Here is a 26083-nt window from a genome sequence, read left to right on the forward strand (position 1 = left end):
TGACTAATATGGTAATGTTTTACATAATCATATATGTATAATTGCTTATCACCTCAGGGAGGGGAGAGGGGAGGGAGGGAAGGAGGGATAAAAATTGGAACTCAAAACTATAAATAAAAATTTTTGTTACTTAAAAAAAAGAAATAGTGAGCAGGAAGATTTTTTTAAAAACCTGGAAAGACTTACATGAACTGATACTGAGTGAAGGAAGGAAAACCATAAGAACATTGTACACAGTAACAGCAACATTGTGTGATGACCAATTTTAATACACTTAGCTCTTTTCAGCAATACAATGATTCAAGACAATTCCAAAAGACTCATGATGGAAAATGTTCTCCACATCAAGAAAAAGAACTATGGAGTTTAAATGCAGACTGAAGCATGCTATTTTCACTTTTGTTGTTGTTGGGGGTTTTTTGGTTGTTGTTTCTTCTTTCTTGTGGTTTTTTCCTTTTGTTATGATTCTTTTCACAAAATGACTAATGTGGAAATATGTTTAACATGCTTGTACATATATAACCTCTATAGGATTTGTTGCTGTCTGGGAGAGAAGGGAGGGAAGAGAGGGAGTGAGAAAAATTTGGAACTCAAAATCTTACAGAAATGAATGATGAAAACTATCTTTACATGTGATTGGAAAAAATACTATTAAGATTGATAAAATGAAACAAAACAAAACAAGTATCCTCTGCCAATATTGGAATGTAAACAGTTTAACCTTATTAAATCCCTTATAATTTCCTTTTTCTGCTTTAACTTTTTCTTCTTGAGTCTTGTATTTGAAAGTCAAATTTTCTATTCATCTCTGTTCTTTTCATCAAGAATGCCTGAAAGTCTTCTCTTTCATTGAATGCCAATTTTTCATTCTTTTTTTCAGGGAAATGAGGGTTAAGTGACTTGCCTAGGGTAACACAGCTAGTATGTGTCAAGTGTCTGAAGTCATATTTGAACTTAGGTCCTCCTGAATCCAGGGCCAGTGCTCTATCCACTGTGCCACCTAGCTGCCCCCGAATGCCCTTTTTTTTCTCCTAAAGGATTATACTCAGTTTTGCTGGGTAGGTGAATCTTGGTTGTAATTCCAGTTCATTTGTCCTTTGAAATATTATATTCCAGGCATTCCAATCCTTTAATATAGAAGCTGCTAAATCTTACATTATCCTGACTGTGACTCCATGATACTTGATTTTCAAAATCCTTTTTGAGTTCTTCCATTGCCTGAGACCAATTTATATTCTCTTAAAGGCTTTGGATGCAAGAGCTTTAACTTTGTTTTCTTCTGAGGGTGCATTTTTATTTTCCTTGTCACCATAGTAACATTCTATGTCCAGATTTTTTTCTTTGTTTGCTCATTTTCCCAGACTAGTTCTTGACTTTTTAACTCTTTGTTAAAGTAGGGCTCTACTTCCAGGGTGGAGGGCACACTGTCACAAGCTTCAGGAATTTTATGTCACTATTTTCAGAGATACTTCTAGGGAACTATATTTTTTCATTTCTTCCAAGGTGGTATGATCGAAGGAGAGGTATGTTTATTATTTTTCTGGCCTGTGCTCTGGTTTGTGAGAGAACACAAGTACCGTCTTCTGCCCTGAAACTGCGATGAGAGTCCCTGTTTTACTACTGCTGCAAGTTCTGCTGTTTTAGTACTCTTTGCCCTGGGGCTTCCCCCTGGTGCTAGCAAAGAGACCCCTGTGATCTCCTTCTGATCAGTTATTTGACACCCCCCCAGCCTATTATTGTCTGTGGGCAAAGAGCTCTAGAAGAAGCTAATGCAGCTACTGATTCATTAACTCCCAAGGCTTGCTCCTCATTTGCTGGGACCCAGTCTACACTGGAGCAGCCTACACTGGACTGCACTCAACTACCACCCAGGTGCAACATACCTCTCTTGCTAACTTTCTAAGTTGTCTTTGGCTGGAAAATTACTTCAACCTCCCCTTTTTGTGGGGCCTGCTGCTCCAAGTTTTATATAAAATCATTATTTAATGGTATTTGGAGGGGTTTGGGGTAGAGCTTAGGTGAGTTACTTACCTTTCCTCCTCCATCTTGGCACTGCCTCTCATAGGTTCATTTTTCTCAACCTTTTTCCAGGCTTAAGTTTGTTACTATAATTGCAAAAAATTCTATTATTTTTTGTTTTCCTTTTTACATCCTTGTAATCATCGCTCATATTGTTTTCTTGATTGTAATTACTTCAATCTATATCAGTTCCTAAGATTCTTCCCATCTTTCTCTAAATTCATGATGTAGCACCACTACCACCACCTTTTCCTGTCAGTTAAGAAGTTAGAATTAGGGGGATGAGCCTATTTGTCAGAATCAAAATATTCGTTTTGTTTTTTCAGTGACCAAGGAGGGGATATACCTTAAAGATACAGGATCACCTTTTCCTTGTCCTAGAAGATAATTTGGGGGAGAGATGAAATATGCGTAGACATGAGGGAAAGATAGGATGACATTTTTCTTCTAGTTTCATTTATTATGAGATTTTCAGTATTTATGCAGCTTCATTCTTCCAATAATGTGTCACATGACTGCTTCTTGAATAATGATCTTACTTTTAAAATATCAACAGGTAAGTCTATTATTTAATGTTATTAGTGATAGTCTCAACACTTGTTTCTCCCAAATTTGTGACTCGGCCACTGTCAGAGGGCAAGTCAACAAGTGTTTGTCAAGCACTTACTATTTGCCAACCATTCTGCTAAGAGCTAGGCATGCAAAATATCAACATTATTAATATCTAACACACAAGGGGGAAAACATATAAAAGGGAGCTGAAAAGTGGGGATAGGGAGGAGTGAGGGCAGGATGTCTGCAGAGTCAGAAGGAGATCTGGTTATAGAAAGGAGTGAGCATGACAGTACTGGGCACTTTCTTAAAAGGTAGTATCCAAGAGAAATCCACCAGTTAAAGGAGGGCAACATTTCTTTCAGTGTGAGAAGGCCACAGAATCTAAAAGGGAATTCATAAGGCTGAGAATTTTAAATAAGATCATATTTTCTCTGTTTCTTTAATTACAGTATCCAAAGAATTAATTATAAGGGGTGATAAAGAAGATAGCACTGGGAGAAGATGGAAGGGTATAACGATTGGAATGCCGCCACCTGCTGGAGACTTACTGTAGGAAAGCTCCTCCATGAGGAGAAGGCATCTAAGGGCAAGCCATGCAACTTTTCTTTGGCGTCACAAAGTGACATTTGCTTGTGGGAGGAAGAGGGGGTGAGGCTGGCTCTCTCTCTTTCGTCAGGACTCTGGTGGACAGTAGAGCTAAAAATGTGCTCTCCCTTTGATAGATAGATGAATCTAGGCCTTTCTCTTTCTCTTCACCAAATTCTTATTCTTCTTCTCCTTAATAAATGCTTAAAAGTCTAAACTCTTGCTAAAGCTTATAATTTATTGACGACCACTCATTAGATATTTTAGACAGTATAGCTAGAATTTTAGCCCCTTACAAGGGAAAAGTAAAATGAGGCAAATTATTTAACAAGAAGAAGCACAAATAATCTATTATAGAGAATAAAAAGACAGCGGTGGTGAGCATCAGTTCAATCAATCTAATCAGCATGACTCAAATAGGAAATAAATTTGGTATAGAAATCCACCTTACCAAATAGGGAAGTAGGAGGGAAGGGGGATAAAAGAACAAGAAAAGGACTGATGGGAAGGCAGATTGCAGGAGGCAGTGGTAAGAAGTGAAACATTGGTGAGGCGGGACAGGGTGAAAGGAGCAGGGCAGGGAACAGGAGAAAAGAAGATGGAAAGAAATACACAGTTAGTAATTATAACTGTTAATATTGATGGGATGAAGTCGCCCATAAAATGGAAGAGGATAGCAGAATGAATTAAAAAAACAGAATCCTACAATGTGTTGTGGATAAAAAACACATACAAACAGAATAAAGGTAAGGGCCTGGAGCAGAATCTATTATGCTTAATCTGAAGGGGAAAAGAAACAGAGGTAGTATTCATGATCTTAGACAAAGTAAAAGCAAAAACAGATCTTATTAAAGGAAGTAGGGAAGGCAACTAAACCCTATTAAAAGATGCCACAGATGATGAAATAATACCAATATTAAATGTTTATGCACTAAATGGTACAGCATCTGCATATTTAGTTTTGAGCATTTAAAAATGTTTTCCAGTTATATGAAAAGTGAATTTTAACACTCATTTAAAAAATAGAGATTCAAATTTTCTCACCTTCTTCCCTTCCTCTTCCCTAAAATAATAAGCAATTTGATATAGATTATACATGTGCTATCATGTAAAAATATTTCCATATTAGTACTATTATGTTAGAAAAAAACAGGTCAAAAGGGAAAAAAATGGGAAAAATGGAAAATAATATGCTTTGATTTGTATTCAGACCTTTCTCTGCAAGCAGATAGCATTTTCCATCATAAGTCCTTTGGAATTGTCTTGGATCTTTGTATTGATCAGAACAGCTAAGTCAGTCATAGTTGAGCAATGTAAAATGTTACTATGTACAATGTTTTTCTGATTCTGCTCACTTTACTTTGCATCAATTCATGTAAGACTTTCCAGGTTTTTCTGAAATCCACCTGCTCATCATTTCTTATATGACAATACTTTTCCATTACATTCACATACCACAATTTGTTCAGCCATTCCTCAGTGGATGGGCATCTCCTCAATTTCCAATTCTTTGTTACCACAAAAAGAGCTACTATAGTTTTGTACATGTAGGTCCTTTCACCTTTATAATGATCTCTTTAGGATACAGACCCAGTAGTGATATTGCTGGATCAAAGAGCATGCAGAGTTTGATTGTCTTTTAGGAATAGTTTTAAACTGATCTCCAGAATGATCAAATCAATTCACAACTCTACCAACAGTGCATTAGTGCCTGATTTTCTTACATCCTCTCCAACATTTATCATTTTCCTTTCCTGTCATATTAGCCAATCTGATAGGTGTGAGGTAGTACCTCAGAGATGTTTTAATTTGCATTTCACTAATGAATAATGATTTAGATAATTTTTCATATGACTATAAATAGCTTTGATTTCTTTGATTTCTTTGTCTGAAATTTGTTCATATACTTTGACCATTTTTCAATTGGGGAATGACATATTTTTATAAATTTGACTCAGTTCTCTATATATTTGAGAAATGAGATCTTTATCAGAGACACTGCTATTTACAATTGTTTCCCAGCCCTCTGCTTTCCTTATAATCTTGGTAGCATTGATTTTGCTTGTGCAATACCTTTTAAATTTAATATAATCAAAATTATCCATTTTATATCTCATAATGCTCTCTTTCTCTTATTTGTTCAAAAATGCTTTCCTTCTCCATATAGCTGACAGGTAAACTATTCCTTGCTCTCATAATTTTCCTATGGTATCATCCTTTATGTCTAAGTCATGTATCAATTTTTACCTTATCATAGCATACAGTGTAAGATGTTGGTATATATCTAGCTTCTGTCATATCTTATATTTTTCCCAGCAGTTTTTATCAAATAGTGAGTTCTTATCCCAGAGGCTGGGAAGGAGGAAATAGACAGTAAAACTATACTAGTGAGAGGCCTCAACTTTCCCTTCTCAGAACTACATAAATCTAACCAAGAAATAGAAAAGAAGGGAGTTAAGGAAGAAAATATAATTTTAGAAAAGTGAGATATGATTGATCTCTGTGGAAAACAAAATGGGGATAGAAAGGAATATACCTTTTTCTCAACAGTATTAAGAAACTACACAAAACTGACCATATTTGGGCATAAAAACTTCAAAATGAAATGCAAAAAGGCAGAAATAATAATGCATTCTTTTGGGATCATAAAGAAAAATTAATAACTGGATTATGGAGAAGGAGCATCATAGTAGATGGAAGCTGGAGATTTTGACTCCAGCTCAGGGTTGAGGGACCCAATCATGTTGATATGGCCAGTGTCAATGGGTCAGCCCACTGAAAGGGAAGAGCACTCCCCTATGTTAAAAAAGAAAAGAAAGCAACAACAAAAAACAAAACCAGCTTACTTTATCCAAATATCCTTGGCACCTATCATTCTACATATCTCCTCATTTTAGTAAAACACCTTAAGAAAGCTGTCTGCACTATTATCACTTCCTGTCCTCTTGAAACTCTGAAATCTGGCTTCCCCAATTACAAAAAATCTCTTAATTTTCAAACTTTAAGCCTCAGATCAATCTCCTGACCCCTATCACATCACCAATTTCTAGGTATCTAGAATTGCCTGTGCATAGGCATCTCAAATTCATTAGATCCAAAATGGAACTTATTAACTTTTCTCCAAAACCCTTCTTACCTCCCTTCTTCTCTATTATTTTGAGGGAACCAAATTTCCAGTCATGAAGTCACCCTTCCCATACCAGTTAGGCAATTATGGAATCACTCTTCACTCCTCATTCATACTTAACCAATTTCCCAAATTTATTGTCAAATCATCATTCTTTTCTTCACATCCTTTGTATACACCCTGTTCTCTCTATGCAAACAACTGTTTCCCTAATGCAGGACCTTGAAGAGCCTTCTTTTAATGAAAGAGAAGGGTATGTTTTTATGTCTTTTGTTTTTATACTACCTAGTTTTCTTCTGTATTTCTTCTTCCTTCCCTCCTGATTTGTTACATAATATGGCATAAAATGTTTCCTAGGATTAATTTTACCAGACTGAATTCTAATTTTCTTAACAAATTTTATAAAATAAGGAATATATTCTTAAGTACTTCGTGTTTTCGGATTTATTGAACATTGAGTTGTTGTTTTCCATTACTTCTTATTTTCCTTTGTCTAGTCATTGGTTAATCTACATTTATATTTTTTAAGCAGTAACAAATTAATTTGATAATTGCTGCTTTAGAATATAGTCTGAGGTCTAGAATTGCTTCATTCATAACTTTTTTTTACTTCCTATGATATTCTGGATATTTTGTTTTTCCAAATGAACTTTATTATTATTTTATCTTGGTTTTTAATATATCCAGATTATAATTTGATAGGAAAAGCATTGAATCTTTTTTTTTTTAAGTGAGGCAATTGGGGTTAAGTGACTTGCCCAGGGTCACACAGCTAGTAAGTGTTAAGTGTCTGAGGCCAGATTTGAACTCAGGTACTCCTGACTCCAGGGCTGGTGCTCTATCCACTGCACCACCTAGCTGCCCCAGCATTGAATCTTTTAATTAATTTTGTTAACTTTTTCTTACAGTGCTATTATTCAGTCATAAGTATAGAATATTCCTCAAGCTTTATATAGTATTGTGTAAGTGAACCTATAAAAGTTTTAAGTGTGCATAGATATTTTGAACCCTAAATATTTTATGTTTTCTAGCTATTTTGAGTATGATCTTCCTTTTGAATATTCTTATTACATATTTTGAATTTTTGTGTGTTTATTTTTAGATGGAAACTTTATTGAAGCTAATATCTCGGTTTTTCTATGTAAACCATCATGTCATCAGTAATAGGCATAGTTTTCTTTCCTCTTTGCCTATTTTATGGCTTTAATTTTTTCTCCTTTTATTGCAATTACAATCATTTCTATAACTCTATGAAATTATAGCTAGAGATGAGGGCATCCTAATTTGACTCTTACATTTTTTGGGAAAATGGTTAGTATATCCCCATTTCATAAAAAGCTTTTATTTAGTTTTAGACAGAAACTTTATATGATTTTTTTTACTCAATATGATTTTTAAAAATGATCCCTTTATGGTTATAGTTTTTAAGATTTTTGTCATAAAATTTTTCAAAGGTATTTTCTACCTCTTTTGAGATAATCATTGTGTTAGATGTTTTGACTTTTAATATGATTAATTATGTTATTATAATTATCTTTAATTATAATTATTAGTTTTCTAATGTTAAACTATCATTACATCCCTGGCATATATAAATCCAACTTATTCAAAGATCCTCTCACAGTTATCTTGCCCTTCCCTCCCTGTTTTGTACAGGTTGGAAAAGAAAAATGAGTTGAGGGTTTTTTTTCCACTTTTCAATTTAAAATTCAAAGGAAGACAATATTGTTTCCATAGTATCAAAAGTGCTTTCAATTAAAAGCTAGATTATTATTTAATTGTTGTTGTTTAGTTATTTTCAGACATGTTTGACTCTTCATGATCACATTTGGGGTTTTCTTGGCAAAGATACTGGAGTAGTTTTCCATTTCCTTCTCCAGCTCATTTAGAAACTGAGGCAAACAGGCTTAAGTGACTTATGAATGGTCACAGAACAAGTAAAGTGTCTGAGCCCAAATTTGAACTCAGGAAGATAAATCTTCCTGATGTCAGGTCAAGCACTCTATCCACTCTGCCATCTAGCTGTCCCTATTATTTAATAAGTTATTAATAAATACAAATGCTTATATCACTTCTTCCAGTTTTTTTAATTTCACTTTTAAATATTAAATTGAAAATCCTATATCTTCTATAGTTCACCTTTAGTTCTCAAATTTATTTGAGTTTTTATTTTAATTAGCCAGATTTCATGAAAAAGTAAACTCTTCTTCTGATTCTTGGCATTGAGTTAGAAAATATTGGTATGAAAATCAATTAGAAACATCACAGGGACACTTTTATGATCTATGTGCAAAGCTAATAAAGGGACCGTAACTCTATTGTCTCTGCTACTATATAACTAATCTAATCATATCACAAGATTCAATTCTCTAGCCCACATAAAATTTTTTGTCTACTCCCCCCTCACTAAAAGGCATTCTAACAACAGCAGCAGCAGCAGCAGCAGCAGCAGCAGCAGCAGCAGCAACAGCAACAACAAACTTTATTCAAATTTTAAAGTTAATTTTTATAGTTCTTGCTTTAAATGTTTATAGAGACAGAAAAAGAGAGTCTCAGTCTTTAATTTTAAGGCTTATCCAGTGACTATTTTCACCAGGTCTCATGAAAGAATCTTCGATAGTGAAAATTAATAAAACAATATAACAAAATTAAGGTCTTTAATCAGGACAGAATAGCTGCAACTCATGATTCTGCCATAGCAAGTGCTAAGAATACCCAAAGATGAGACCTGCAGACAATGTTTATATGGGGTATCAGAGAGAGTCAAGGGACTTCCTTTGGAAGGGTAAATTACTTTATAGGTTTCACCAATTAAGGTTGGGGTTTTTTTACATAACAAGCTGAGAGTGAGGAGATTACCTTTTGAGAGGTTAAGTATCACATAATTTTATTAGGTCAATTATTTTATATAACATGCAAATATACATAAAGATAGTTTGAGACTCTTTGGAGGGGAGAGTTTGGGAGATCTACAAAATTATCAGGGGCTCGAACTGATAAAGCCTGAGCAATTGATTCGCCTGGGAACAAGTCAGTCAGTTCTCAGTCAATTGTATTTGTCAGTTGGAAGCCAAGCCATTTACCTTGCTTTCTATCACTGATAATAGGATGTGTTGTTAGAGGTACAAATTAACTTTTCAAATTATATGAATACTATTTAGTGTTATTGGTAGGTTATTCACTAAGCAGTATGTAATCAGCACAGATGGGAAAAATCTGGAACAGCAGTAAGGCCTATTTAGTTAATGACCTTGACAACCTACGAATTAAAAACCTGCATATGTGTTTGTAACCAGCAGGTGTCTCTGTAAAACAAAGTTGGTTGAACACTGAATATTTTTTTCTTTTCTTTTTTTTTTTAATTCCTTCTCCCTTATAAATTTGGGGAGGAGATAATTTGAGAATATGAACTTGTGATTCTATTGTAGAAATTCTCACCACTGATGCAGATTGGAAGTTGTTCTGAACTTCATGATTTGCCCACAGTCACAGTACAGAATGCATCAGAAACAAGACTTGAACCTAAGTCTTCTTGATGCTCCTCTTGTACCTCTAGTTTCTAAGTCATGCTATCCTTTGTACAGAGAAATGATGCAAAATGTTGGGTATGGGTGGAAGACTGGATCGGGCTCAGAGTTCTTTAAAATTATAAACATTCTATAACTATAATAAATATTAAATTTTGCAGAGTAGACTTTTAAAATTTTTTTGGTGGGTCAATGAGGGTTAAGTGACTTGCCCCGGGTCACACAGCTAGTAAGTATCAAATGTCTGAGGTCAGATTTGAATTCAGATCTTCCTGAATCCAGGGCCGGCACTTTATTCACTACGCCACCTAGCTGCCCCTGAAGAGTAGACGTCTTAAGCTACCAAAGATATCTAAATATTTTAACTCTTACTTTGTAGTCTGTAAACTTATTAGTACTAAAGTTAAATCACATTTATTCTCATCTCACTCACAAAAGTAACATGCCTTTTTAGGGAAGTAGCCCATAGGAAGTAGCTCTAAAAACAAGAGATTTACAATATATCACCTACCTGTGATCTCTGGTGAACCCTCCAAACCAAACAAATCTTCATTGCCTTACCTTGTATTCTAGGGCAGGGCTTCTTAAACTTTTCCCACTTGGGACCACTTTTTGTTCAAGAAATCTTTATGCAACCCTGGGTATATACGTATATAAAATTGGTATACATAATCTTTAACTGTTGCCAAATTTTTCATGACCCCTACATTTAGTTACATGACCCCATGTGGGGTCAAAGCCCACAGTTTAAGAAGTTTTATTCTAAGGGAGCCTTCATATTCCTGTAGTTTCTAATTGCCTGCATCTTCCACTTACAATGTCTCTTGTTTTTCGTAGTGGTGCTGATACTTTTAAAATATTTTATTTTTTTAGATTCTTAAATTTCACATCTAAGATTGTTCTGTGGCAGCTAGGTGGGGCAGTGGATAGAGCACCAGCCCTGCTGCCAGGAGGACCTGAGTTCAAATACAGCCTCAGACACTCGACACTTACTAGCTGTGTGACCCTGGGCAAGTCACTTAACCTCAATTGCCTCACCCAAAAAAAAAAAAAGATCGATTTCCCCCACAATTGTTTTGAATCCTTTTTTTCTTTTCCAGAAATGTTGGCTTATAGATTATTATAGCTGACATATCTAGCACTTAAAAATTACAAGGTACTTTAGATCCATATATTAAATTATATATACATATACATACATATATACATCTCTTTGATTTTTCTGGTTTCTAATTCCAAGCTAGTATGGTCACAAGACTCTCTGCCCTTTCTTACATTCAATTCTTTCCTTATAGTACCTGTATAAACCCTATTCCCAACTCCATTCTTTGGGTACTCCTAGCACTTGTTATGGTGGTATCACTAGTTGCAACTCCTCTGCCCTGATTAAAGACTTTAATTTTGTTATATTGATTGTTTTATTATTTTTCAGGTTATAACATGAGTGCCCCTCCCATATTGTTTACAGCTTTATCCAATTCTATCTCTAACAAACATTATTAACAGGCCCAAGGATTATGTTACCTTGATACCTGCAGGCTATCTCAGAAAGCAGGGCACAGTTCTCTCCAAATTACATATCAATTTGACCAACCATTCTTCAAAAGTTCTTACTCAATTGTTTAAGACATAATCCTTACTGTGGGGACCAATTTTTAATTGGGGAGAGTTAGCTAAGTGGCTCGCTGCAATATTGGGGCAAGGAAGGAGACCGGCAGCCTCCCTCAAAACAGAACAGGATTTATTTTAACAAGAACGAACTTAAAAAAAAAAAAACAACACAAACAGGATCAGTAGGATCAAGGGAAAGGAAATAAAATGGGGAAAGGGAAATTATCCAACCTGTAAAGATACCACGGCCCAGGAATCAGCTGAGAATATGCAGCAAAACTCCTGTCATTCCAGCGTCTAGCTAGAATGCCCAATTCTCCTCCTCCAATCCCAGAAAAACCCCACACAGCCCCAACCAATGGGATAGCCGCTCTGACAGTCACATGACTGCCCTCACTAGGCTTCCAATCATTATAATTTTGTCAGGCCCATGTAGGTGTGGGCAAGTGGTGATGATATGCAGTGCCAGCATCATGGCAATGGCTACAACCAGTGGGTGGAGCACCGTTTGTGGAGCCCCAGGCCAGTGCACGCCAAGGCATAAAAACCTCAAATAACAATTAATTCTTTACATTACATAAAACTTAGGTTACAGAATACTTCCATAAAAAATGATCACAAATGAACTTACATAAAAGTCAACTTCAATTGTAAACAGTTAATTTCAAAACAGTACATGTCAAATAAATAAACCAGGTTTGTATACTCTACAAACAGGTGTTATCTCCATGCTGCATAATAAAACTTAACAAAACATTTTATAAGTTACTCTCCTCTACTTTTCTTGAAACAAACTCAAGATGCTTCTGATTCAGTTTTTTGGAGTTTTTTTGTTTGTTTGTTTGCGGGGCAATGGGGGTTAAGTGACTTGCCCAGTGTCACACAGCTACTAAGTGTCAAGTGTCTGAGGCTAGATTTGAACTCAAGTACTCCTGAATCCAGGGCTGGTGCTTTATCCATTGTGCCATGTAGCTGCCCCCTGATTCAGTTTTAAAACGCATAAAAACTTTCCTAAGCCACACTCAAAGGAGTCCATAAGTTATACCCATATACCTGTGGTAAAAAAATATGAAAGTTTTTTTTAACAGTCGGTTAGGATAACTGAAAGACGCCAGTTTTTCTTTAAGGACCACCCTTTTACCCCTTGCCATTTAGAGAGCACTTAATATATCTACAACTGAGTGTTACGATTATAATACTGTGTAACTCTGTATTACTAGTATTAGAACTAAAGGTATTTCTATCCAGCAATTGCTTACTGCTTGTCTGAATGTTGTTTGTCAAGCCTTTATGTAATCTGTGCAAATAGCAAATCACCCCTCTGGACAAAACTTTCCTCTCTTCCTTTTCTATATTGTTGTTCACATATTATTAGTTAGCAATAGTTATTATATTCTTTTTACTGTTCCATCAAGGAAACATTCCGTTTCTTGAGGAAGCAAAGGGGGGAAATGTGGTAAAAAAATATGAAAGTTTTTTTAACAGTTGGTTAGGATAACTGAAAGACGCCAGTTTTTTTTTAAGGACCACCCTTTCTGGGAGGAGACCAATGGCATGAGCTACGCACGCCAGTGCGCCTGCTGCGCATGTCAGACTGCCTGCTATGCACTCGACTTCCGGGGTGCGAGCTGAAAAGGCAAGGAGAGAACGGAAGTGGGGCTTTTTTCTGCTCCGCTGGTCTCCTGGCTGCGCTGTACAGACAGACGCGGACTGGAGTTTGACTTGGCCCGGCTCTCGGTTAACAGCACGCGCTTGACTTGGTCTCTCTCCCCAAAAGTGGCCTTCGGTTTTGGTGAGTTTTATACAGAATATAGACTAAGCCTAGACTTAAGACGATTTGTATTGTATTTCTATTTTCCTATCCTTCTAATCAACATCACCTTGTGACTACCATACAATAAAGGTTCTATCTAGAAAACCAGAAGCTTCTTCCATTTACTAGTCTGGGAGATAAATTAAGGGAAAGGTTAAGTAGGGGAGATTTATGATCTAATATCCAATTTTAATCTCATATACCCTTCTTTAATACAAGACAATTAAGAATAGAATTTTCATCTTTGTTTTATCACTTTTTGCATCATCTGCCTAATTATCCTCAGGCCATTATGAGAAATTAAATAATCTGATATAACTGGTAACAGATGCCAAGGCCAAATTCAACATTGCATCCATCATGACATCTGAGATGATTATGGGGGTTACCATAAAAGAACAAAAGTTGCTAAGCCTCATGGAAGCCAGTGTAATATGTGGAGGGGAAACTGAGTCAGGCTTAATCAGATGCATGGGATTGAGATGTCCATGACATCAGGCATATAGGAGGGGGGGAATTGAAGCCAGGGTAGGAGATGGCATAGTCAGCCATCCAGTGCCATGTACGTGTGGGGGAATTAAACCAAAAATTCCAGACTCAGCTCTTGCCAATGGCCATTCTCTTGGCCTTTCCCAAAGCAGTACAGTATATGTACTTCGTGTGTCCCTTCCTCCCTGTGACAGTTTGGTACCTGCTCTTGTCTCCCTGTGGATAGTTGACACCTTGGCTGCTCAGATCTGATAACTCAGAATAAAGGCAATTAATGTCTTAAAATGGTAAATTCCCCTAATCCGGGTCTCATACAGATTTGAAAATGGAGGATAATGCTGTTAGTAGAAAATGTGAATTAATTTTTTACACTCAGAATATAATATGCAATATGAAATAATTCCAAATAATAACTACAAATATATAACTTCCATTAATTCATTAATAAGTAAAATCACATCACCTTGAGAATCTATGTAAGCTGCCCATGAATCCCTTATTATAATACTTCTAGAATTAATTTACACTTGTCATGGAAATCAATTTACCTTACCAAGGAAATACTTTATATAATTTGATCCAGACTTAATATCGTATTGTGAAATCAAAACTATCTTGCATTGGTTAAATAGAACAAAATACACATGGAAGAATAAAAGACAATGAAATTCAAACTGGCTTAAAACACAATCTTAAAAGAATGAAAATCTCTATGAATAATATGCAACAATTTCTAAATATTACCATAAAAATAATTATAATTAGCCAGTTACATAATAATAATTAGTAACATATTAATTAATGCATAATTTTCATCCATCAACAATTTACCAATTAAAACAGACTCACAGTGAACAGACCATATTTTACAAATATCTCTTGAGCACAGAAATACTTGAAAGTAATTCTATTGAATATGTTCTCATCAGAACAATCATATAAACCTTTTAAATACATTTTCAGAATAACCAACTGAGTTGTCCTGGGATTACAATAGGTTTCTGATTTCTTATTCAATAATCTGATGTTCCTAAAGCTTTCTTCTCGCTATTACATAAGTGATGAGTTCGACAAACTTAATGAATACCATATTATCTGGAACTGGGACAATTTCTCCAGGAAGTGTGACAATGAAAGATTCCCTATCAACACAGAAATATCAAATGAACTAAGACTAATAGGAAAAGCCATAAATAAAATATTAACCTGCTGTCTAAACCAAAATGTGCTGTATAAGTTCTCAGGATTTAAAGTGGAATTCTCCAACATTTAAAAATGGTTTCTCACAAAAGTTGCAAACCAAACAATTTTTTTTTCTTGCACAATTCTCCCTCAAGTTTCAGAACTTTCATACCAATGTTAAATTTCATCTTATCAGTTATAGTTTAATCAAATAATACCAATACAGAGAAATATTTCACATTCATTAACATAATGAAAAAGGAGAAGTTCAAATCCTATTCTTACACTTCAATATTTGTGTCATAAGCAACCTGGAATATAAACAACTTCAACATCAGAACAGGAGGAAATCTACCAGAAACAGAAAGAAATTTAAAACAACTGAAAAAGGTACAGCCATAGCACAGAATGAATCCATAAATTTTCCATTGAACTAGAACTTAAAAATTTCTCATGTATACCAAATCACCAAATCAAAAATCATGTAATTTCCCAAATTTACTTAGACTTTTAAAAAGTCAGTAAAATAAGAGCTTTTAGCAGGAAAGTCATATATTAACCTTGTCAAATAAGAATCATAAGTACCAAGGATACCAGTAAGTTCAGATTAAAACAGCAAGATCTCTCTCATAGCCCAGTGCAGCAATTTAGATGCTCTAATAACAAACTTCCACTTTTCCCACTCATGTCATAAGAGTTTCAAGGACACACCAAGTCTAAGAATGACACTCAAATATATGCCACATCACCAGATCCAAAATCATGTAAGAAAAAATTCAATAGGATCAGAATGAAATAATGTTCTAATAACTTGTAAGTCTTTTAGTCTACTCTGTAATTCTCTCATATATTATTAAGAAATCAAACCCCAACATATAGGTATATACATGCACAAATGGTCTTATTCTTAAAGTAACTTCTTATAAGGAGCAATGTAACAATCTCCCCTGGGCCTAGTTCTCAAATGAAACAGAGTTAAAGGAAGTATATCAGGCCATTTCAAATGAGTCTTGACATAAATTTCCAATCAAAATCTGAATCTCTCCACTCATATGCTCTACCTGTCCAGAGGATAGAGATGGATAAGGAGTATAAAATTTTAGTACAATTCCTAAATTTACATAGACTTCTAGAAAGTACTGTAAAATAAAAACTTTTATCTGAATCAATATCTAGGGACAATTTCTTAATAATTATTTTGGACACAAAAGCTGCATTGAAAGTTTTCAGTTAATCAATAAAATCAAACCGTATTGAGGATCTCTAACCTTTGGCAAAATTATAAAACCAAATTACAATGTCTCAAATAGAAGATATGTTTCAGGGTGACCACCATATGTCACCTTCCTTTTACTGATTGAAAACTAAATCTTCAAAGCAACCTATTGTAATACAAGAAGCCAATTATTGCCAAGTATTATATCTGTGATTGCCTGTGCATCATAATGATCTCCTGAATGAATCACCAAGGAGACCTGGCTCCCTCACTTACCCAAACTCCTGATATCTGTTTAGCATTATACCATTGTGTCCAAGTTACCACTCCTTGTCACTAAGGTCTGGTCACTAAGATTTGACCTTCAGTGTCTACTGATATCTTTGTAGCACATGAGTAACAGTGATGATGAAAAGTCCTCAGGTTGGGAAGGATGCTCAGTAGAAATTGAGCTAGAATGGAGTATGAATACAAAAGGTTCAAGTAGATGATCTCATCATTGAAGATGCCCTTACTGGGCACCCTGGGTCACGAAAGGACAATAGGCCTTTATTATCTCAGTTTTGTTTGTCACTTTTTGTTTATTCTTCCCTGATCTTAGGTGAATGGGTATTCAGAGATGGAATGAACCAGGCTACAATGTTTTGATCTTCAAAAGGGTGGAAGAGAGATGAAAGGCCCCCTTAACAATTAGAGTAAGCCCCAGAAAACCTCTAGAACCAGTTGTAGCAGTAATTGAATCTGGTGAGGAACTAACCCTGAGGAGAGACATTATTGACCCAGACCAGCCAGGAACTGACCAGACAGCTGAGAAAATTGAACAAAGGATTGACTCATCTGTTGGTTATGCCATGCCCACAAGGGAACTTGGCAGGCACACTACAAAGGAAGAAAAGAACCCAGAGGGCCAGGAAGTACTGCTTCTATTCAATTAAAACCGAGCAGGTAATATTGCACATGTTCTATATAACCTACCAAGAAGAGAATGTTCATGCTCTATAGACTGGGATAGCATTAGCCATTCTCCTATATTTCAATTTTCCCCTGTAAAAAATAGTGCTGTTCTCAGCAAACTGCTGGGTACTTTTTGAACTCAATGTCCATATCCTCAATAAAAATAGTTCTCTGGGGGTACTAAGAAGACTTAAACATTGCTCTTTCAGTTGCTTTCCTAGTGCCATATACAAACAATCTGAAAATAGTCAACCTAGTACAGATCTTATACAATCCTATGTGTGAAGGCAGAAATCTCAATCGTCCCAAAGTATAGAATTATAGAGGCAGCCAAGAGACTCAGTGGATAGGACACTGGGCATGGAATCAGGAAGACATCTTCACGAGTTCAAATCTAGACTCAAAACTAGCTGTGTTATCTTGGACAAATTACTTAACCCTGTTTGCCTCAGTTCCTCTTCTGTAAAATGAGCTAGAAAAGGAAATGCAAACCACTCCAGTATCTCTGCCAAGAAAACCCCAATTGGGGTCATGAAGAGTCAGACATGACTGAAAAATGACTGAACAAAAACAGAGTTACACAGATTCAATAAAGAACATTATTATAATATTACTGCTTGCTTAGTACTTAATAAGAGCCTATCTTGGGTACTCAAAGTGACTTTCCCCAGTTCAAAAGTAATAAAGGAAAGAGAAATAATAGAGAAAAACAAACATCTCAGAAGGAAACCTATTCTCTATAGACCTTCCCAATATGTGGTAAATCTTCCTGTAAGAAAATGGGACTAGAAATTCACTAGAAGTTACTCCCTCACTCTAAGAATAGAAGCCAAACTGCCCTGGGTGAAATTTTTCAGTGATTCTCTTACTATGCAAGCCAGTTTGGTCAAAATTTCTATATGTCATATTCTACATATGGCACACCAAAAGTTCTCCAAGGACTGCTTATACCATAGGAAATGGAGACATATTTTCTCTGGATGAATATGTCAAAGGTGACCAGAAATTTCCCTAATTAATTCATGCCTTGAAAGATCGATCTAACAGAATTCCAAACTCATCTAACACAATCGGACTCAGTTCAAGAAGGAAAAGAGGAAGAAAAACAAACAATCTCAGGAACAGGTAATTTCCAAACATGTATGCAGCTCTCAAATTAAACACACAGGGTGGATTACTCATGTTTCCAGACCAACAAACAAACCTTACCTTACTCTATTCACCTACAATCAGTTCTCTTATTATTGTTGAATTGAAAAAAATGCTTCTTTAAGAAGAGAAAGTCTTAAAGCACCTGATAAAAGCACCCGATACAGAAATGAGCAGAGCAGATTTTATAGTATCATATTTCATTTTTTAAAACTTCCTGGAATTATTTATCTTTATTAGGGTTCTTACTAGGGTTGATAGAGCCATAAGTACCTCGCAATAAGGCAAACCATCTAAATCAATTTAAAGGCAAAAAGAAAAAAATAAATGAACATTCATGAACCCAGAAGTAGTATATTAGGAAAGAAAAATCCATGATTCTCATATTAGCTAAGATATTCATAATGGGAACAGACAGATATACATAAGTATTCAAATAAATAAGAGTAATCACAAGAATATTCATCTGACTTGTACGGAAACACCCTAGAAAACTGTACAAATACAGTCTATAAAAAGATAAAGAAAACTAATGGATACTGAAAACTAAGCTATTCAGCAAATAGAGTCCCAAGTGGAGCATTCTCTAATGGTTCCTTGCAAATATGAAGAGCCCAATATTTATCACATATATGTAGTATCCCTTCTTTGCTCACTTTCTCAACTCTGATTCATACTCACATGTTAGGTCTCTAAAAAAGCTAATTATTTTTCCCTTAGAGCTTTAGAGGTAAACCTAAGGGAATTGGTATTTCTAATAGTTGCAAGCTCCCAACCAATAGGGTCCCTTCCAATTTTGATTAATCAGTTAACATTTCTCTGATATCAACCAACCAGTTGCTATCAATTAACTCATACAAAGAGCTATTTTCTGTGAAGGCATAGCAAGGACAGAAGTATAAAAACATCCCCCAAACAAAGAGCAGGGCAAAGGACTACTTTCTACCAGGGAGAGTGAATCCTTCTAAAGTGGTTAGTACAAAAATGTCATCACCTCCTCCAACCCAGCTTCCTTGCTCTAGGTATGCTTTTCTCCCTTCACAGAGTTTGTAACGTTTCTTTTTACTGGGACATACCTGCTCCCTTGTTTGCTCAGAGATATCATATTGGTTCACTCTGGGTCTAAGTAAAGTAGCTCACCTCTCAGGACTGACTCCTCACCAAATATGGCTCCTGTGTCTCCCAGCAATCTACTACTGACTCCAGTTGCAAGATTTTGTTGTTGTTGTTGTTCTTTCAACCTTTCTAAGATCGCAATGTCCATTCTGTATCCAGATTTTCATTCACACAATAACAGGAAAAAAATAAACATTTGAAAAACGCAGGCACTGTGAGTGGCTAGGGAAATTGAGGTCTTCCTCAATCCCAGGAAAGAGAGTAAGTGATCATTCTCTTGAAGATTTTGTATACGCTCTTAGTTCTGGCTCAGCCTATACTTATTCATTCATCCTTCCAAATCCTCAGCCAACAAGATTTTTCATCATCACATGTCACTCATGATGCCTCAGTCACTCATGACCAGAAACTGTCTCCCAGAAATTACATGTGTTAGATTGGCAGCAGCAACAACAGCATCAGAGAATAACCTGCAAGTTCACAGGAAGAAAGAATCCTTGTGTGGACTCTCATTGGACAGCCCCCTATTATAAAAATATAACCAACTAAGACTAATTTTTAAAAAATCCTTTCTCTATCTATTAATCATCATTGGAACATTGGAATTATTTACTTTGTGTTCAATCTGGTATTTTTCAAATTTGGTACTAATCTCCCTCAGATAAATTTTGTCATTTTCCACAGAGTGATCAATAAGCAGAAGGATTTGTCATATCTTCAGATTTAGTGTTTCATAAAATGTTGAACCCTAGTAAGAATCCTAATAAAAATAAATCATTCCAGGAAGTTGAAAAAAATTAAATATGTTGTCATCAAGTCTGTTCTACTCATTTATGTGTCATTAGTTGCTTTTATCCAGTACTTTAAGATTTTTTCTTTGGGAAAGCAGCATTTTTTTTCTTGCCATGATAAGAATCCAATGAGTTTGAGGACTGATTAAGTGGTTAGATGTTTTTTCTGAAGGCATTTAAAAAAATTTTAATTTGTGAAATAAAGCAAGCCTTTCTATAACATAGTAGAACTTTTAAAAATTATTGCACATGAAACTGCAAATCTATTATGTACAATTTGCTTTTCCTTTTAAATAAATAATAAAATTATCATGTACATTTTTTCCTCCCCCCACCCTAGTGATGGCAACCATTAGATACAAATATGTATATGTGTATATGTACATTAAATCATTCTCTCTCTATATATATTTCTATTTATCAGTTTCTTTCTCTGGATGCAGATTACCTCTTTCTTCATGTGCCCTTTATAGTTAATTTTAGTATTTATAATAGTAAAAATTACTTAGTCATTCAAAACTGTTCTGAAAATTATACTGCTGTCACTGTATACAATGTTCTCTTGGTTCTGCTCATTTTAGTCTTCATTATTTCATGCAAGTGTATCCATATTTTTCTAAGATCATCGAGTTCGTTATTTCTTATAGCACAGTAGTATTACATCACAATCATATACAACTTGTACACCCATTCTTTAATTGATAGGCATCTTCACAAATTCCAGTTCTTTGCCACCATAAAGAGCTGCTATAAATGTTTTAGAACATTTAGGTTCTTTTCCTTTTTCCTAATCATCTTTAGAAACAGATCAAGTAGTGGTTAGATTTTTGATATCTAATTCTGTACCTTTCTTTTTAATTTTTTTTTTTTGCAGGGCAATGAGGGTTAAGTGACTTACCCAGGGTCACTCAGCTAGCAAGAGTCAAGTGTCTGAGCCTGGATTGCTGCTTTATCCACTGTGCCACCTAGTTGCTCTCTTTGTATGTAGACATATTGGGGAAACTAGTAGGAAGCAAAGAAAAAAAAGTATAAGTAATATTAGGAGAATGGGTCTTCTGGGGACCAAAAATGTTAAATACGGAAGTTCTATGACTCTCTCATCCAAATCTTCCAAGTGCATTCTCATGTCTGTATTGACATGCATTTTCACCTAGATTTTCATGTAATTTTTTTTTTTCATTTTCCTTGCTCCACCTTTCCCTCTCTTCCTGCCTCATATTTTTTTCAGGGTATTTTCCCAAAGGACATCTTTCTCTTATTTGTCCTAAAACAGGAGGAGCTAGATGGTGTAGCAGATAGAGTGCTGGACTTGGAATGAGGAAGATCTGTGTTCAAATCTAGTCCCAGACACTTACCAGTTGTGCCACCCTGGGCACTTAGTCACATAAGTACTTTCCACCTCAGTTTCCTCAACTGTAAAATGGAAATAATGATAGTAACTACCTCCTGAGGTTATTATGCAGATTAAATGACATAATATTTCTAAAGCACTTGGCGTAGCATCTGGTAAATAGTAGTAGGTACTTAATAAGTGCCTATTTTTTCTAAGACAAAATTTTATTGGCTTTGCACCTCAACACCAAACCTTAGAGAAGACCTATTGTATCCCTTTTCCCTCTATGATTTTTACTCATTTTGTTCCCATCATTACTTTCAACACCACTCTTTTGCATTCCTCTAAAGTATCTAGAACCAAGGGACTTCCTTCCATAAGACACAAATCTGACTACAGTTCCTTTGTAACAGGCTGGGAATGGCTGGCATATATATCCCTTAAGACAAGGTCAGCTCCGCCTCCAGTCCCTAGAAGCTACCAGGCAAAGTAGTTTCTGGGAGTGGCTTTCAGCAAATGATCAGAGTGAGGAGGCAGACAGGAAGACAGGAGAAAAAACAGAGCTGCCGGATGTCTGCCTTCAGTTCTTTCTATTGAGACCTTAGTTTAGGGTCTTCCATCGGCACCAGCTCCTCTTCCCCTTCCTCTTAGAAGAACACACACTCACACACACGGATCATGTTTTCCTGGCTTTGGAACTGGAGCAGAAAGGACTCCTATGAGCCTGTCCCCAGCGGCCCCAGGGAGAAGGTAAAGTTGATTGGTCCCCAAGGGGAGAGAGGGTGGACTAAGTCCATCCAAGGGTAGCAGTGCCCCTTAAAGCACTATGTTTTTTATTTCCTCACTCAATCCCAGCTATGTGGATAAACGGTGTGTTTTAGTTGTGAAAAGCTGTTCCTCATACTGCCTCCTTCCACACTCATGTTAAGAAGCAAAGTCACATGTTCCAGACTTGTCCCCCCTCTAGTCAACCCAGAGAATCACATGGGATGTGAGGGATCACAGCTGCTGCATTTGCTGTTGAGCAAGGAAATGAGAGAGAGAAATCTGTTTAAGGAAGTAGGCATCAGTTCTTCTATTCATGCTGCTAAGGAAATTATAAACTGTTAAAACCTGTAACACGGGCAAGAAGGAAAGAAGCATCAATCTAAAGTGGGACAAAGGAAAAGGAGAAAGGCACAGAAAGATCAGTGAAACTCCTTAATGGGACAAGACTTACACTGCAGGTGTGATTTGCTTCACAGGGAGAAATAGACCCAAGGTTTTCCTTTGAAATTTATTTTGGTCTTGCAGCAGTGAAATCCAGATAAGCTTTATAATACTGGAGTAGACAGATTACAGGATTTTTAGGGCCAGAAGATCTGGGTTAAAATCCTAGCTCTGTTCCTTACCACTTTTGTGACCTTAAGCAAGTCACTTCACTATTCTAGTACTATCTCTAAAAGGAAGGGGCAGGGGCAGCTAAGTGGCGCAGTGGATAGAGCATTGACCCTGGAGTCAGGAGGACCTGAGTTCAAATCTGACCTCAGACACTTAACACTTACTAGCTGTGTGACCTTGGGCAAGTCACTTAACCCCAATTGCCTCACAAAAAAAAAAAAAAAAAGGAAGGGGCAGACTTCTCTCTAGTCTCTTCTACCACTGTGTTTCTATAACTAAACTGTGTCTAACAATGTATGGTCATTCCAGGTCATAAGCAAGGCTAGAACTGCACTCAGAAATACAGACAACAGTTGTCTATTGTGTCTGCCAGGCCAAGTCTTAGATTGCTTCAGTTATTGTCATTTAATAATGACACATAAATGAACAGATTTCCTATCAGAGGTGATGGTCTAGAAAAATAAAATGACAGAACTAAGCCTTCTGGTCCTAACTCTTATTTTAGGCAAATCACAACATCTCTGGGCCTCAGTTTCTATATTTGTCCTATTTACATTAGAGTATTGTTGTGAGGTTAAAACAATGTAGTAGATGTAAAACCAATTTTAAAGTTGTAAAAATGCTTTACAAATAGAGTTTTTTAATAGAAGTCTATGTAATATGGAAATAGAAAATTCTGATGTAGTGGTTAAAATATATTTTCTCAGTTTTTCTTTGGAATCAAGTTTGGTTAATAAAATTATACATGTATCAGTTTCATATTGGGTTTGTTATTTCTTTTAAAATTTTGTACGTCATTTTTCTTGGCATCAATTAATGTTTGTCTTCCCATACTTATCTATGTTTTTCAACTACGTTGTTTCTTTTTTATAGCAATTTTTAATTTAGTTTGCTAAATTTAATATTTATGTCTTTTACAAACTATATTGTTCACTGTTTCTTATATATTTCTTGTTCCTTATTTATATCTTCAACCTTTATAGTTATTGATAAGTTTAGCATAAAAAGTAGATTAAAATACTTATAACTTATTTTTTGCATTTTGTTTTATTTTCAACTCAGGGAACAAAACAAGTATTTCTGTGACAAAGTACAATAAAAAATGATTGCATGTGAAATTGCAAATCTATCATGTACAACTTGCTATTCCCTCCAAATATAAATAATGTAAATTTCTGGGTTTTATTCCCTTTTTTCTTCCATTCTCTTCTAGACATGGCTACCATTAGACACAAAGAGGTATACATACATATATGTTTGTATGTAAAATTATCCCATACATACTTCTATTTATCAGTTTTGTCTCTGGGTAAAGATAGCATATTTCTTCCTATGTCCTTTATTTTTAAATTTTCATTTTATTTTATTTTATTTTGCGGGGCAATGAGGGTTAAGTGACTTGCCCAGGTTCACTCAGCTAGTAAGTGTCAAGTGTCTGAGGCTGGATTTGAACTCAGGTCCTCCTGAGTCCAGGGCCTGTGCTTTATCCACTGTGCCACCTAGCTGCCCCCATCCTTTATTTTTAATTTGGTTATTTATAACAATCAAAATGACTTAGTCCCTCATAGTTGTTCATAAGACAATACTGCTGTTATTTTATACGATGTTGTCTTTGTTCTCCTCACTTTGCTCTTCATCATTTTGTGCAAGTCTTTCCAAGCCTTGAGCTCATCACTTCTTATAGCACAGTAATAATATTCCACCACAACTATACAACACAAATTGTATAGCCATTCCTCAATTGATATGGATCCCTATAATTTCTATTCTCTGCCACCACAAAGAGAGCTGCTATAAATATCGCATTCACATCTGAACAATTATTTGTGAATTTCTCTCCATCTTATTTTTACAGTTTTCTTTCTTAGCCTCTCCTTTACAACCTATCCTTGTTGCCTTATCTACTCCCCCCACCTTCCCACCCCTCCAAAAATCCCCCCATCCCCTGACCTACCCCCAGTCTCAATTTATGCATCCCTCTAAAAGTCCCCCCTCCATCTTGTCCCTAGAGTTTTCTTTTTTTTTTTTTTTAAGTGAGGCAATTGGGGTTAAGTGACTTGCCCAGGGTCACACAGCTAGTAAGTGTTAAGTATCTGAGGTCGGATTTGAACTCAGGGACTCCTGACTCCATGCCCGGTGCTCTATCCACCGTACCACCTAGATGCTCTTCCCTTGAGTTTTCTTACCTATTTACATATTGAAGACTTCTACACCCTTCAAGATGTACATGTTGTTTCCTCTTCAAACCAGATGAGAGTAAGGTTCCAACATTAACAGCCCTCCATTCTACCTGCTTCCTCTGTAATAATTCTTCCTTTCATTCCCCATTTTTATAATATAATTGCTCCCTTTTACTTTTTCCTACCCAATTTTGTTTTATAGAATAACCCCACTATACCCAACTCAGTCCCAACCATTTTTTCAAACAACCTTAGTAACAATGACAATTTTAAAAATACTGATAACATTTTCATATATATATATATGAGTAAACATATATATATTTCTTATATTTCTTTTGGATCTTTTATACTGAATTTTCCAGCGAGTTCTAGTATTTTTATTACAAATACCTAGAAGTCTTTCAGTCTGGTAAATGTCCATTTCTTTTCTCTATTGAGGATTATATTTAACTTTGCTGGGTAAGTTATTCTTGGATAAAAGTGCTGCTTTGCTCTTTAAAATATAATCTTCTAAGACCTATGGTCTTTTAGAATAGAAGCTGCTTGATCTTGTGAAATTCTGATTATATTTCCATGGTATTTAATTTTTTTCTTGTTGCTTGCAATATTTGCTCCTTTTGGGATCTCTTTCAGGTGGTGAATAGTAGGTTTTTTTTCTATTTCTACTTTACTTTCTTGTTTTAGAACTTCAGGGCAATTTTCCTTAATAATTTCTTGTAGTATTGTATCAAGATTCTTTTTTTATCATAACTTTCAAGTAGTTCAACAATTCTTATATTCTCTCATCAATTTGTTCTCCTGAATATTTTCTAATGAGTTGGTCCAGATATTCTTCTATTTTTCTGGTGTTAATGTTTTTTGGTGTTTTATGACGTTATTTCATTTCTCTTGCCCAATTCTAGTTTTCAAGGCATTATTTTTTTCTTCCTTAAGATTTTGTACCTCGGGGCAGCTAGGCAGCGCAGTAGATAAAGCACCAGCCCAGGATTCAGGAGGACCTGAGTTCAAATCCAGCCTCAGAAACTTGACACTAGCTGTGTGATCCTAGGCAAG

General features: G+C 35.6%; 1 protein-coding gene across 1 annotated transcript in view; it reads left to right on the forward strand.

Annotated features, from left to right (window-relative positions):
* Window positions 1-26083, forward strand: part of LOC122747427 (multidrug resistance-associated protein 1-like) — a 162481-nt gene that overhangs the window by 27949 nt on the left and 108449 nt on the right. Inside the window, exon 4 of the mRNA XM_043993451.1 lies at window positions 16842-17038. Coding sequence (XP_043849386.1) covers window positions 16842-17038 — 197 coding nt within the window. The remainder of the gene's footprint in view (window positions 1-16841; window positions 17039-26083) is intronic.

The sequence above is a fragment of the Dromiciops gliroides genome, chromosome 3, assembly GCF_019393635.1.
Source record: "Dromiciops gliroides isolate mDroGli1 chromosome 3, mDroGli1.pri, whole genome shotgun sequence".
In the NCBI taxonomy this organism is placed as follows: Eukaryota; Metazoa; Chordata; class Mammalia; order Microbiotheria; family Microbiotheriidae; genus Dromiciops; species Dromiciops gliroides.